We start from the raw sequence: 15,443 nt of genomic DNA on the forward strand, positions 1-15,443 counted from the left end.
AGTGTGGACGCAGGAATGCCCCCAGTGCGCTTGCTTCTCCGTGCTTCCCCCCTAGAGCCAGAACACAGCAGGAAGATGGCTCCTTGGGACTTGGGACAGCACAGCCCTTTCTGTGCTGTGCTATCTCGTGTGCAAAACCCATGAGCATTGCTGGGGGACCTGGTATCCCACAGCTGCAGAGAAGTTCTAACCAGGCTCCTAGATGAGACCAGGATTTTTTTTTTTTTTTTTTTTTTTGATACTCACAGAAAGTTGTTTTTTTGCATTTTGTTTGCTTTGTTTTTTTAAAAAAAAACTCATACTCTAACAATGGCTAGGCCAATAGAGTCAAAGTAAAATAAATGATTATTTCCATTGCTGGCGAAATTTGGAAAAGATACAAAAAAGGAGTTATGCAAATTCTGTCCAAGAAAATCTATATATGCCTGACTTGGGAGGACTGATTTTTAACAATTATGAGTTAGCTGGGTATTTAGATAACATGTTGCTTCTATTTACCCATGTGGACAAAGCCATATTCCATTTGCATGGCTGCCTGTAGCCTTTAAAACCCTGACTGACTTGAAGCTCTAGTGTTGGCTTTCCTAACCTTTTTCTCCCCTCCTTTTGCAGCTAACACAAAGATGTACTTCAGATTGTCATTTTACAAAAGGTCAGAAATGAACTATCTTCCCTTGAGAGAGTAGGATCCAGTATGCATAACCCTCACGGCTATTTCCCTTCTGGTTTTGCAGCTTGAGAAAATGGCATGTAACACACCTAACCAAAGACAGCGGACTATGTCAACATCTGGAGAAGCTCTATATGAAATTCTTGGTCTGCATAAGGGAGCATCAAATGAAGAAATTAAGAAAACCTACAGGTACAGAGGAAGTTCAATGATGATATTTCCTGTACTGCTAGTGATAGTTATTTTGTGATTGGCGAGTGCCTCCAATTAAAGACATAAGCTTCCTGCTGAGACCTGGTAATCAAGAGTTTTGGAACTCATGTTCCATTCCCTATTCTACAGCATAAGCAGTTGGGAATGGATGGCATCACACTGATTTTATGAAAGAACTCTCTTGCGATGCTGGGCCTTAGGAAAGGGTAGCCTGTGTTCTAGACCTGCATTGTTAGAGAGAGAGAGACATACAGACAAACACTGCAAATGACCAGGAGTTGTGATTTAACCCACATGAGATAGCATCACCAAATGTGGTAGAGGGATTTAAAAAAATAAATAAAGGGGAGCTTCTTTGTAATTGCTGTATTGTGCTATGCTTTTCAAGTCTTCAGTTTTGATCTTTCAGATCTGACCTAATTCCAAGTTAGCTACTTTTGGGAAAAACTGAAATATCTTTTTCTTCAAAGCACCAAGGAATTTTAAAAAGGATTAAGTACAAAAATAATTTACTTATTGTGCAAAATTTGGAAATCACTAAAAATGAAGATAATAACATTTATCCATAATTCTACCTCTAGTGATAATTATCATTGATATTTTTTCTTCCAGTCTTTTAAAAAAAATCTAGAGAAGACATTTTACACTCGAATTGGATTTATCTATATTCTCTAACTAGCTGTCTCTTTTTTTGTCTTGTCCCAATTTTATTTATACAATTTTTAAAGGTTACTTTCCATGTACAGTTACTACAAAATACTGGCTCTGTTCCCTGTGTTGTACAGTATGCCCTTGAGCCTGTCTTACACCCAGTAGTTTGTCCCTCCCCCTCCCCCTCCCCCACCACTGGTAACCACTGGTTTGCTCTCTATACCTGTGAGTCTGCTTCTTTTATGTTACATTCACTAGTTTGTTGTATTTTTTCATTAAAACTTTTTTTCCAGCCTCTTGCATTTCATATTTTAGGAAAATATAATTTTTTCTCTCTTTTTTATTTAATTTTTAAAATTTTTATACAATTTTTAAAGGTTAATTTCCATTTACAGTTATTACTAAATATTGGCTGCATTCCCCTTGTTGTACAATAATACATCCTTGAGCCTATCTTACACCCAGTAGTTTGTACCTCCCACTCCCCCATCCCTATATTGGGCGCATGTATGTTTTCAAATTAGTGGTTTTGCTTTTTTGGATATATACCCAGGAGTGGAACTGCTGGGTCATATGGCAGTTCTATTTTTAGTTTTTTGAGAAACCTCCACACTGTTTTCCATAGTGGCTGCACCAATTTACATTCCCACCAACTAACTAGCTTTCTTTTTAACAAGATCCTATCATGAAAATATTTTGGTGCTATTTAATATTGTGATTTTTAATGCCTGCAGCCTATGGCTATTCTGTAACTTAATTACTTTATGAGCTACTTTTTAACATGTAAATTCTTTTAATTTTCACTATACTTAATATCCTTGTACATAAATGATGATGCATATTTCCAATTACTTCCTAACTTATTGAGGAATAAAGCTGTGCCTTTAGAAGAAAAATGAATCAAAATACAAATGAAAGTTTCAGATTTTAATCAGTTACTTCTTGATTTGGCCTTGAATTCGGTTTTTAAACTTATTTTTGTTTGTCTTTTGTTGTATGGAAGTTTAATATTTTTAAGTAGGCAAATATGTTAGTCATTTCCTTTATGGCTTTTGTTTTATCTGTTGTGGTTAGAAAGCCTCTCCCGATTATAATATTATAAAAATATTAACCATTATCTTCTTCTAGTACATTTATGATTTTGCTTTTATATTAAATCTTTGATCCATTTGGAGTTTATTTTGACATGAGGAATGAAGGTAGGATTCCAGATTAATTTTTTTCCCAAATCACTAGCCCACCAAAATGTATTGAATTCTCCATTTTTATCTACTGATGGAAAATTCTTTGGCTTTGAATTGGAACCTTCACCGTGTGGTAAACTATGGGACCTGAAACGTCTTCAAGAAGCATGTGCTGAAGAATAAATGACAGTGGTGAAAATTTCCATTTGAATCCAAATAGTTCTGTGAAAATGGGAGATTTTGATCAAAGTCAATATCAATCTTCTAGTTTATATTTCACTTAAGGTGCTGGAGAAGAAAAAGTCTTTGCTGTTTCGTTGTGCCCTAGAGCTACCCAGGAGTGTGGCTGGGAGCTGTTCAGCGCCCTGTGGGTAGATGTCCTTGGTGAAGCATCACTAAACTTGACCTTTAAGGCTCTGGGCTGAGACACTGTGCTGGGGTGGGACTGGGAATCAAAGTATATGCAGTGTAAGCATAATACCCTACCAAGATGACCCCCAAAATGAGAAAAAAAGTGATGTCTCACTATAAGTTCTAAAGCCCGCTTTACTTTACAAATGTGACTTTTCATTGCCTTTATTTATTTTGTAAGCTAAAATTTCAAGTCATATCCTAATTAAGACACTAATTATGCTGAGTAGTTTGCAAGTTTAATAATTACAACCTAAAGTCTTTTCATGTAATCAGTGTCTTCCTATTAATTTTGTTTTAATGTCATACAAATATTATTTTTTCAGCTGATTAGGGTACTAGTATGCTGCCAAAAGCATCTACTTCTAACTAAATTACACATTTGTATTCTGCAAGTTATTCAAAATGTATGAGCAGGCTGAAAATCCACTGAGAATATTATTCTTATATTCAGGGATCTGGATCAAAGCAGTGACAATATAGTGAAATTAAAAGTCAGTGAAGTTTAATAAAATTACCAACTGTTGAGACCATACGGTGCTTGACCTCTGTTGTAATCCTTGGTTGTGCTCTTGAAAACAAGGCTGAGCTAGAAGACCTCTTTCTTTTTTATATATTATTTTATTTTTGAATAGATAATATATTCACCTGATTAAAATGAGAACACATAAACAGGTATACAAAAAAATTCTCCCTCCTACCTCATATCCCCCAGGTTCCCTCCCCAGGGAAAGAAATTCCTGTGTACCCTTCTAGAGAGATCTTATGCTCTATAAACATATAAAGAGACCTTCTGGTCTAGGCAAGATGGTATAGGCTTTTCTCTCACAGATCCTCCCTGCTAATAAGCATGACGAAAACCCTTGGAAATAACACAAGAGACAAAAAAAGAGAACCTTCGAAAGGTAGATGGAAGAAGAAGAGATGAATTGGTTAGGGATCACAGGACCAAAGGAGCAACACAGTGACAAGGCATCTTACAACTCCACACCCAAGAAAAGGTAATCCAGGCCTGGGCTTTCCCAACACCCGCTCTAGCAATGGAAGGCAGCCAGGCAGTCCTATTCTTCCTCTAAATTGAACGGAAGTCCTGCCAACAACTCTAGGTAATCCCAGCAGAAACAGCAAAGAGGACCAACTGAATGTCCCCCTAACAAGAGCCAGCCAGAGGACTTTCCCACCAGCCTGAGACTCCCCTCTCCCACCCAGAGATCCCATTTTACAGGGGAAATTAACAAGGGGGATTCTGCCACAACAAACACCCAGCCCAGGAAATGTTTTTGTCCCTGCAGCCTGGAGATTCCCTTCCCCCACCTGAAGGCACCAGACATCCAGCCTAGGAAGGCTCCTTTCACTTCCTCAACTAGTACCAACAAGCACCAGTAGCGGCCCCAGAGGCAGGAGGCAAAGCAAGCAGACCAAAATAGCACCATGGAGGTTCTGAAAACTAGATTGTCACTGGAACCACTGACCACAAAAGTAGGCTAGAACCTGCATGCTAAACCCAAACAAACTGACTGTCTATTAAAATGAAAAATTTAAATAGGACCCAGAGTCTCTTAACATAATAGCCAAAATGTCCAGATTAAAATCACGCATTTTATACAAAGAACGAAGGAAATCCCAACTTGCATGAGAAGAGATAATCATCTGACTCCCACATAGAGATGAACCAGTTATTGGAATTATCTAAGTATTGTAAAGTAACCATCATAAAAAAGATTCAACAAGCAATTACAAATTCTCTTGAACCAAGTGAAAAAAATGGAAATTTCAGCAAAGAAATAGAAGTTGTAAAGAAGAACCAAATGGAAATTAAAGAACTGAAAAATAACAGAAATAATATAACTAACTGGATGAGCTCACTAGTACAGCAGAGATGACAGAGGAAAGAATCAGTGAAGTTGAGGACAGATCAATACAATGTATGCAATCTGAACAAGAGAACATAAACTGAAAACAAACAGTCACAGGAAACTGCGAGGCCATAACAAAAGATCTAACATTTACAGCATTCATGTCCTAGAAGAGAAGAAAGAGAGTGAGACTGAAGAGTATTCAAAGAAATAACCATCGAAAATTCCCCAAATTTGGCAAAACATATAAACCTACAAATCAAGAAGCTGAGTGAGGGCTTCCCTGGTGGTGCAGTGGTTAAGAATCCACCCGCCAATGCAGGCGACAGGGGTTTGAGCCCTGGTCCAGGAAGATCCCACATGCTGCGGAGCAACTAAGCCCGTGCGCCACAACTACTGAGCCTGCGCTCTAGAGCCCACGAGCCACAACTACTGAAGCCCGCATGCCTACAGCCCGTGCTCCACAACAAAAGAAGCCACCACAATGAGAAGCCCGCGCACTGCAATGAAGAGTAGCCCTCTCTTGCCACAACTAGAGAAAGCCCTCACGCAGCAACGAAGACCCAGTGCAGCCAAAAATAAATAAATTAATTAATTAATTTTAAAAAAAAAAGGAAGCCGAGTGAATCTCAAATAGTATAAATCTAAACAAGTCCATGCTAAGACACATCATAATTAAACCTCTGAAAACTAAAGACAAAGAAAATAAAAGCAGACGGAGAAACAACACAATGCTTATATGGGGACAGAAATTCAAATGACAGCAGATTTCTCATCTGAAATAATAGTGGCCAGAAAGAAGTGATACAACATTTTTCAAGTGCTAAAAGAACTGTGAATTCTATATCTGGTGAAACTATACTTCAGGAATTATGGGGAAAGAAAGACATTCTCAGATTAAGGAAAACTAAAAGAATTAATCACTAGCAGATCTACTCAAAGAATGGCTAAAGGATGTTCTTCAAAAGAAAGAAAATGATGGAAGGAAGCAATCTTGGATCATCAGAAAGGAAGAAAGAACAATGAAGAACACAGAAATATGGGTAAATACAATTGACTATCCTTCTCCTCATGAGTTTTCTAAATAATATATGATGATTGGTATAAAAATTATAATACCATCTGATACTCAAGACAATGATATTTAAAAGTGAAGAGAATAATGGGACCTAAATGGGAGTGAGCTTTCTGCACTTGACTCAAATTGGTAAAACACTGTTATCAGTAGACTGTGATAACCACTAAAAAGAATACACAAAGTAATACACTCTGAAAAACTAGAAGTAAATCAAGATGGAATCCTTGAAAATGCTCAAATAACCCCCAGGAAGACAAGAAAAGGGAAATGGAGAAATGAGAAACAGAGGAAACAAGCAGAAAACAAATAAATGACAGACTTAAGCCCTAACATATTAATAATTATATTAAATGTAAATGGTCTAAGTATGTGTTATATTTTTCCTTTCTTGTTATACAAATGGTGGTGTACTATCACTCCTACATTGTGAGTTGCATTCTTCTCTTAATATACCTTGGAGATCATTCTAGGAAATGATCAGTTCATAAAAAGTTTCAGTTTTTTCACATTGCTGTATAGCTTTCCATGGCAGAGCCGTCTCATGATTTAATCATTTCTCTATTGATAGATAGTTAGGTTGTTTTCCATCAAGGCTTCCTTTTTAAACCAACTTAGAGCTTCTCAGAGAGGCAAACAGAAAGTTTCCCATGGTCCCAGAAAGGTAGATAGAGGTGGGAAGAGGGAAACTATCTTGGTGTTCCTGTCCACTTTCCAGTTTTGCTATGTACCAATTCTAAATTCCTGAGCAAGTATCTAATAGACCCAGCTGGGTCAGATGCTCACCCACGTCTACCTGGCTCTAACTGGAGATCTGGAATCGCAAATCCCCACTACCACTTAGCAAGGACTGTAGGATCCAACCCTATGGGAAGGAAAAGTGGCTATGTTCTCTAAGAGGGGTACAGAGTTGGGAAGGAAATTGTCAATATCTCTAGTTCTTTATTTTTTAAGAGAATACCATAAACAGCCTCACAGACCTATCTCGGTGCCTTCCTATGTCTATTTATAAACCTTTATCATAGAACCTTTCTGTCAATAAACCATCTTGTCTTCCTATATCATTGTTTTCCCTACATTACAAGTACAACCATACTTCACTAGTCAGCTGATAAATTGGAGTCCCCAGCTATCTCAAAGGACAGCAGGGAGGATGACTAGAGGAAGGTTTCTACCGTGTCAATCCATAATGTACTGAAGCACTTGCCTCATTGAAATTTTGTAAAGAGAAATGAGATCACTTTTTCAAAGCGCTTGGAGCCCTTTGTGGAAAATCACAATGAAAATACCAGGTACTATTATGAATGGACAGATACTCTCATCCTTAAAAGTCTAAAATTATCCTGCCATTTGGTGCTACTGTTCAAAAACCATTTATCTAGCATAAAGTGAGTTTTTGCTCCAGGTCAAAAGTGCCATAGCACAGAGTGAGACTCGTGGTGTGAGTCTTATCCAGGGCCTTCATTATGGAATAAATCTGCCTTCCATATTACAGAGCATAATAATTCCAAGGAGTTTGAAGTCTAAGCCTTATTTAATTCAATTCTCTCATAGCTGGGTCATGTCACTTAATCCTATCAATGTTTCTTCACAAGATGAACAAATATTTTCCCCCTATTCTCCCACTGCCTAAGAGTCTTTACTCCCCCTTTTCATGCTGTCTGAAGGAGACTCACTTGAGTTAAGCTTTTAAAGTTCAGATACACCTGGAATGGCTAAGAGGTTACCCATCTTTCACATATTTGCTGTAGCTTTAAACAGGCATGCTTTCCCCTCTCACCTAATTAAAACAGTCTCTCTGAGCCAACAGAAATTTTGAGTTAGGCAGCTGGCGGAGGAGGAGAGGAAGAGAGAAATACTAGTGAATGGTGGGACATTGGCTGGGGACATGGTAGGTTGCTGAAATAAGAGACTCAAAGATTATTTTCTATATAGCCCCCAATACCAGTTTTTGGCCCCTTTCAAGTGACTCAAGAGCTTAGGTTCCCTGTAAAGTCTCCACCACCCAAGTCCTTCTAGGAGGCTCCCCTGGGAGAGTCTCCCAGGACCCAGGAATCAGTTCATTCCCATGTAGCAGGACTGCTCCATCAAACCAAGTTTCCACCCTGTTGATGATATCTGCTTTGCCATTCACTCAGTGAGCATGCCCACGGCCACTGCTAGGTACAACTTGGGGCATGCTAGGCTCTGCTGCTGCAGGTCCCTGGTTCTCAGCTGGGTACAGCTGCTCTGCTGCTGTTCTGTGCCACTCTCCCAGGCCTGGCAGGCATAGCAGGTGCTCCTTGCTAACTACTCAGTGCTCAAGTCTTCTGACTACTCCTCCAGGCCAAGAAGCTGCCTCTGCTATTTCTCTTGAGACTCAAAGGAGTCATAAATGCCTGCTGGGCTGTGCCCTTGGGAGGTGGGGGGGTGGATGTAGGGAATGGCTCCCTCGTTTTTGTGATACTTTCTTAGAGCCCCCAGTGAATGTCAAAGTTTGGTAGAAAAGCTTCCAGCTTTTCTTGTAGATCTCTTTTTCTATAGGACCCAGATACGTGCTCAAGGGTGAGTCAGAGACTAGCAGTAATGATGCTATACCTAGAATCTCCACCCCCTCTGACAGATAAACATTTGTTCCCTTGATAAAGGGTCAAGTTTATCATGTCTGGCTCTTTCTTCCCTAAGACAGCATCCTTTCCCAGAACACTCTGCAGTTCCCAGCCCACCGCCAGAGAGGCTTCTGTCAGGCTGCCCTACCAGTTTGTCAGACTCACCCAACTGTGACTGCCCCAGCAGGGTATATGGCTTAGATTCCTTCTGGAAGGCTCTCTAGCCCTGGGGGATTTCTGGGAGGCTGCCATCACCATGCTCTCAAGCATGCCCTGATTTGTTCAAACTCCCGGCCGTGCAGAGCAGGCTGTGATGGCTACAAGATGCATCCCTACCACAGCCCTACAACAAGGCTACCTGACTGTGTTCTCCTTAAAAACCCGAATTACGTAAATGCAGTTTGTCATTAACCTGATGCTCAGCAAGCACTTTAGGTGTGTGATTAGAGCCTTCTTTTCTTGATATTGACTGGCACATAAAAATCCTTCACTCCAAAATCAGTAGATTGTTGATCTATACCTCATACTGCTATCTAATTATTGCAGAAGCCAGGAAGGCTGATCAGATCACTTAGCAACCACTGGTATGTTTAGAGTCTCCTACAATCTTAATGGCTTTATAGCAGCAACTCTTGTTTATTACCCAACAAATATTTATTGAGCACCTACTATATGCTGGGCATGGTTTTAGGCACTGAGAAAATAGCAGTGAACAAAACAGACAAAATCCCAGCACTCCTGTAGCCTATATTCTAGGCTGGGGAAATGAGGGAGGCTTAATAATAAACAGAGAAGTAAAATATACAGTCTACCAGATGCTGGTAAATGCTGTGGAGAAAAGCAAAGCAGTGCTAGGAGTGGTGCTGGAAGTTACATATTCTCTTTGAGGTGTTCCACACAGATTTTAACACTAAAATCCCTTTACTGCAGTGAACTCTAAGTATAAAGTAACAGTCAAGAGTGCAGGATATGGAGTCAGAAAGACCTGGATTCAAACCCCTTCTCTTAGCCTCATTTTTCTCACAGTAAAATGCAGATAATGGTACTGACCTCAGAGGGTGGCTGAGGATTAAATGAGATGATACATGTGAAGTGTTTAGCCAAGGTCTGGCACATGGGTACTGGCTGCCACAAAGGATACATAAGGAGTGAGGAAAACAGCCTTAAAGAATGGCATTCCTCAAACCTGGCTGGGGCATGGGTGCAAAGAGACTCTCTACGGAATGTCTGTGTGTGTGTGCATGTATGTGAGAGGGCGTGTCCGTGTGTATGTGTGTGTGTAAGAGAGGTGTGTGTATGGGGGGTATTTAGATTCTGTGACATTTAAATTCCACTGAACACGTTTAAAAGAGTGTTACAACTGTTATATTTTAACATGCCAATGTTTGTAATATGCTGAAAATTGCACCCTTTGCATCTATTCACCTTTTTTTTTTTGGCTGCTCCCCGCAGCATGCAGGAACTTAGTTCCCCGACCAGGGATCGATGCCCCTGCAGTGGAAGTAAAAAATCCTAACCAGTGGGCTGCCAGGGAATTCCCACATCTATTCACTTTTATCATAAAAATTTTAGATACCAAGTTAAGATTGTGGAAGGAACAATTTCTCAAAATTATTTTAAGGAGCATATAAGCAGAAAGTTAGACTCTAATTGAGAGAGAGAGAGAGAAGGGGAGGGAAGGAGAGAGGCAAGAGAGAAGAGAACAAAAAAAGAAGAAACCCAAACATCATACCCAAAGTGATTACAAGGAACCAAGGAACCACTGAGGTGGGTTTGAGGAGAGGGGCCTGTGGGGACCTTCCTTGAAGCCCTCTACACATCCATGGCCCACTGTGCTGTCCCATCAGAGCATGAAATCCTCACAGGTTGTAATTCCCTCTTTCTTGCCTTTCCCACTCCATCAACTCCTTGAGGGCAGGCAGTACGCTTTGTCTTCCATTGCACTTCCAGTCGTAGCACCAAGCCAATATTTACCAAATGCAAGAACGAACTGGTCAGCAAATAGATTTTTGCCTGTGGGTTTTCTCCTCGATTATATTCTCAGCTTCTTTAGGACCATTTCTCAAATATTTGGTCACCTAGCTGAAGAGGGAGTCATATGCTGACCCAGTACATAAAGAGGGGCAGATCAGCAAGGAAAGACCATAGTTTCAGTAGGGACACAGTACATTTTACATGGCTGTGGAGCCTTCAAGTGAGAAGTAGTTAGGGGATAAGGAAGGGAAAACTCTGTAGAAAATAGAGCCGGTTATGCAATTTAGAGAATCTAAGTCTTGAGTATTCAAAATCTCATATGCAACTTAAATGTTAGTTTTTATTTACACTGATGTGTACATTTTTGAAGTTAGATAAAAACAAATTTAAGATGGCTGAAAGGAAGGCTGAGTGGCTTCCCTGCTGTACGTGGTGCAAGAGCCTAACATAACACTGGCCAGCTGGATAAGAAATCAGATATAGATCGAGCTCTTCCTTAGGTCCTCAGAGAGCCACAAAATCAAAGTGAACTGTTTTGTATATTAGCACCTGGGTCTCTGTGCCCATGGATGAGCTTAATTTCTCCTTGTTGACAAGGTATCAAATACCTTGGTTCACAGGGTAGCAGGGACTCAACTGATTTTTCTATTTCATTCAATTTCACATGGAACTTTCTGGAAATTATCTTCCACCTCTGAAGAGTTGAGTTGCCTGAGAGTAGACCAAAGTGTGGCAATGCTGTTTTCACAAGGAGCAGGAAAGAGTGTCATTTCCATAGTGATCTGTGGCAACCCCAATCTGTGGTGCTTTTACCCATCTTTATTAGCAATTACAGGTCATAACAGAGGCTGCTTATGAATAAAGTTTAAATGTCAGGGGAATGCATAGCTAATAAGAATTGTAAATATTTACAAGGCAAAGTGATGATTCAAGCTCACAAAATAAATTGAAATTAATCTCTATCAAGCACTAATTTGTTTCCCGAGTTCTAAAACCTTCCACTAAAAAGAAGAGTATATGAGGCTATGTCAGAGTTATCTTCCAGGTCAGGGCATAACCTCCCTTCTCCTATGGCAAGTCTTCCACTTGATCTTCTTAGTTCTTCATGCAGCTTCTCCTTCAGTTATTCCTGGGCACTAGAATCATTATGATCAATGACTTTTTTTTCCACTCACTCATTCACTCAATACCTATTTACTACCAGATACTTATTATCAATACATTATTACTATGAAAGATGAATATACATATCTATCTATATATCTACATCTATCTATACCCATCTGTAACCACAAACTTTGTACCATTTAAAGAGCTTACCTTATAAAAAGTTAGATTTAGTAAGGTTTAAAAGACACATACTAGAAGACAAGCAAAACAAGGGAAATTGTGGTGAGGGGAATAGATTAACTTGAGCATAGAATTCATATTAATCATTTAAATGAAAGTGAATGCTTCCTGCCATTATTCATTCCTATCCCAGGCATTATGCTAGGTTCTGGGGATACAATTCTAAGCAAACCATTGTCACTGATCTCATGTAACTTGATGTCCAATGGAGGAGACAAAAAACAATCAAATGATGAAAAAAATGAGTGTATAATTACTGATGAGATAAAGTGTTCTAAAGGAAAAAGGATGGCTTCATCAGAGTATATAACAAAGCTGATCTGGACTAGGGGTTAGAGAAGTCTTCCCCAAGAAAGTTAATGCAGTCTTAATTTTAGGACAATTTACACCAATTTATATAGTACAAATTATACCAATCAAAGAAAAGCCAGAAGGACAATCACAAGAGCCACAATGAGTCATTAATAACAAGAATAATGAAAATAACCAATATATATGGAATGCTTACTATGTGCCAGGCACTAAGCTCAGTGATTTGTATTCATTATTCAATTTAATTCTCACATCTCTGTATTGTAGATACTATTATCATCTTCATTTTACACTTGAGAAAACTGAGGCTTAGGAAGGTAGGATAAGTAGCTGTCCGAAGTCACACAGCAGTAAGCAGTGGAGTTAATACCGGCATTTGGGTCGCCTTACTCCAGAGCCTACTGCTCTTAACCATTACATCTCTGATTTTAGAATAGCTACCATAAATCCAAAGGATTTAAAGGCCTGAATCTGAGTGATAGGCCACACTGAAGGATGGAGCAAAGATCAGTGTCTGAGAAGGAAGGTTGGGGATGAAATTTAGGGTTCTTAGGCCCAGGTTGAGATTTAAAGACAGCAGTAGTGAGAGGAATCCAGAATTAGCACAGGGCTGTAAGTTCCAGACAGTGTGGGGAAGTGGGTCCACTGTCAGCACACCCAGGAGATGACTGCACATCCCAGCTAATGTGATGTTTACTCTTATACTGGGTAGGAGTAGCTTTTGGTATTTACTAACAAAGTTCTAGATGGTTAAATGAGTCAGAGTTGCAAGGGAGTCCATATAGGTCCTAAGGTAATGTAAGGCACCTCTCTCTGGCAATACTAACTCTTAAGTCCAACTGCTTCTTAAGTCATCTATTGATAAAATAAAATCATGGCATCATTCAGCGCATTTTATGTGCCAGATACCCTGAACCTATAGCTATACCTGATGGACTAGGTACTTAATAAATAACTGGTAAATAAATGCATGCATGAAAAGTATAAATGAATAAATCAGTAAGAAAAAGCAATCTTTTTTTTTCTGGGTGCTTTAGCAATGGCCATCAAGCCAAATAACCTAATACAGTAGTTGAAAGAAATTATGTGGACATAAATTTAAACAACACTAACACTGTTTATCTCATTGAATATTGTTACATCTATTAGGTATCAAAACGTTCCTTAAATCTGCTTTATGTCCATCAGTATTCTTGAAAGAAAAGCACAAATAATAAAAGAATACTTTCAAAGAAATGGTTTTTATAAACTTAATACATTTTACTGGAATTGATATAGATATTAAACTATTGATAGGTGATGATATCAATGAAAATGGTAGAATAAGGAACTCTAAAAGTCTCCTCCACCATAAAAGCAACTAAAAATCTAAAAGATTTTTAGAACTATCAGAATCAACCTTTTCAGAACTTGGAAACTATACAGAAGCTTGTGGCAACTGGGGTGCACTTTTTTTTTTTAAGTTGAATCATGGTAAGAACATCGAACTTCATGGCATTTTAAATTGTCTTAGTCCCATACCCTGCTCCTCAGCTCAGTTGTAACCTTGAAAATAGCTGTCTGCATTCCTGGTACCAGTGGTACCAGAAGAAGCAGAAAAGACTTCATTTGCAAATAATTGTCATTGGATGATCTGTCTGGTAGCTCCCTGGAAGACCTGCTTAAAAGGCTTGTTTTATCTCACCTACATCAAAAGTTATCCAGTGCTGTAAAGTTGCTATGAAAGGAGGCGGGGGCATTTGTTTAAAACATTTATAGGCAAATTTTTAGTCATTGCTGCCTGAGGTAATGAATAACAGTTGGGGGAACAGTAGACTCACTAAAGAAACTTGGGAGAAAAGGCTGGGGAATGAGATGCTTTGGGGAGGAAGGGCTTTGAAAAGCTCTGACCTATTCCTGGGAATCTAGAAGCTACTACCATGCCCAGGGGTCTGCACATGCTCAGGAAAGACATGAGAAAGCCCTAAGCTCTCACTTCTGGCTGACCTTGAAGAGCTGTGCAGGCAGGAAGTAAAGGCTAAGGCAGAGTTGTAAACTGCCTAGCTGAGTGCTGAAGGTGTGCCCTACCATACACACAGAGCCCATCTGCAAAGACTGGGTGATTTTTGGTTCCAAATGTGTAAGAAAATCTGTCTAATCTTTAGCTGACCATTAAGCTAATGGAACAGAGACTTCAGTGGCCACGCATGACTAAGAATACAGACTTTAATTGCGGCATGCAGGCTCTTAGCACACAGCAACGACGATCCCATGTACCGCAACTAAGACCTGGTGCAGCCAAATAAATAAATATTTAAAAAAAAAAAGAATACAGACTTTATAAAATTAGGTCAGAAAAGTCACTAAACAAACAACAACTACAACAAGCAACAACTGAAAACCATAGGGAAAGAGGAGATTCTGAAATGTAGAGTTGCCAGATTATACTATTCAAATGTCCAATTTTCAAAAAAAATATTATGAGCCATGCAAAGAAACAAGAAAGGCCCACATGCAGTGAGGAAAAAAAAAATCAACAGAAACTGTCCCCGAGAAAGCTCCAAATATAGACATATTAGACAAAGACTTTAAATAAGCTAAATATGTCAAAGGCTAAAGAAAATCATGCCTGAAGAACTAAAGGATAAAAATGGTATCTCATCACATACAGAATATTAACAAAATAATAAAAATTATATAAAGGAACCAAAATAGAAATTCTGGAGTTGAAAAGCACAATAACTAAAATGAAAATTTCATTAGAGGGCTCAAGAGTAGATTTGAGTGGGCAGAAGAAAGAATCAGTGAAATTGAAAATAGGTCAATTTCATTGCATACACCATCATGCATACCAACACATACATAATAAGAGTCCCAGAGGAGAGAAGAAAGAGAGAGAAAGGGGAGAAAAGAATATTTGAAGAAATAATGGCTGAAAACTTTCCAAGTCTGATGAAAAATATTAATCTACACATCCAAGAAGCTCCATGATCTCTAAGTAAGATAAACTCAAGAAAATCTTCACTGAGACACATCATAAACAACTGTTCAAAGCCAAAAAGTATGTTGAAAGCCGCAAGGGAAAAGTGACTCATCATGTATAAAGGGTCCTCAGTAAGATCAACAAATGATTTCTCATTAGAAACTATGAGGCTAGAAGGCAGTAGGATGATATATTCA

At 39.0% G+C, this 15,443-nt stretch overlaps 1 protein-coding gene across 1 annotated transcript in view; it reads left to right on the plus strand.

Moving 5' to 3' along the window:
• Nucleotides 1-743: 743 nt before the first annotated feature.
• Nucleotides 744-15,443, plus strand: part of DNAJC5B (DnaJ heat shock protein family (Hsp40) member C5 beta) — a 47,821-nt gene continuing 33,121 nt past the window's right edge. The window contains exon 1 of the mRNA XM_061171986.1: nt 744-862. Within this exon, the coding sequence (XP_061027969.1) occupies nt 744-862 (119 nt within the window). The remainder of the gene's footprint in view (nt 863-15,443) is intronic.

Source organism: Eubalaena glacialis, chromosome 17 (genome assembly GCF_028564815.1).
Source record: "Eubalaena glacialis isolate mEubGla1 chromosome 17, mEubGla1.1.hap2.+ XY, whole genome shotgun sequence".
NCBI classification, from domain to species: Eukaryota; Metazoa; Chordata; class Mammalia; order Artiodactyla; family Balaenidae; genus Eubalaena; species Eubalaena glacialis.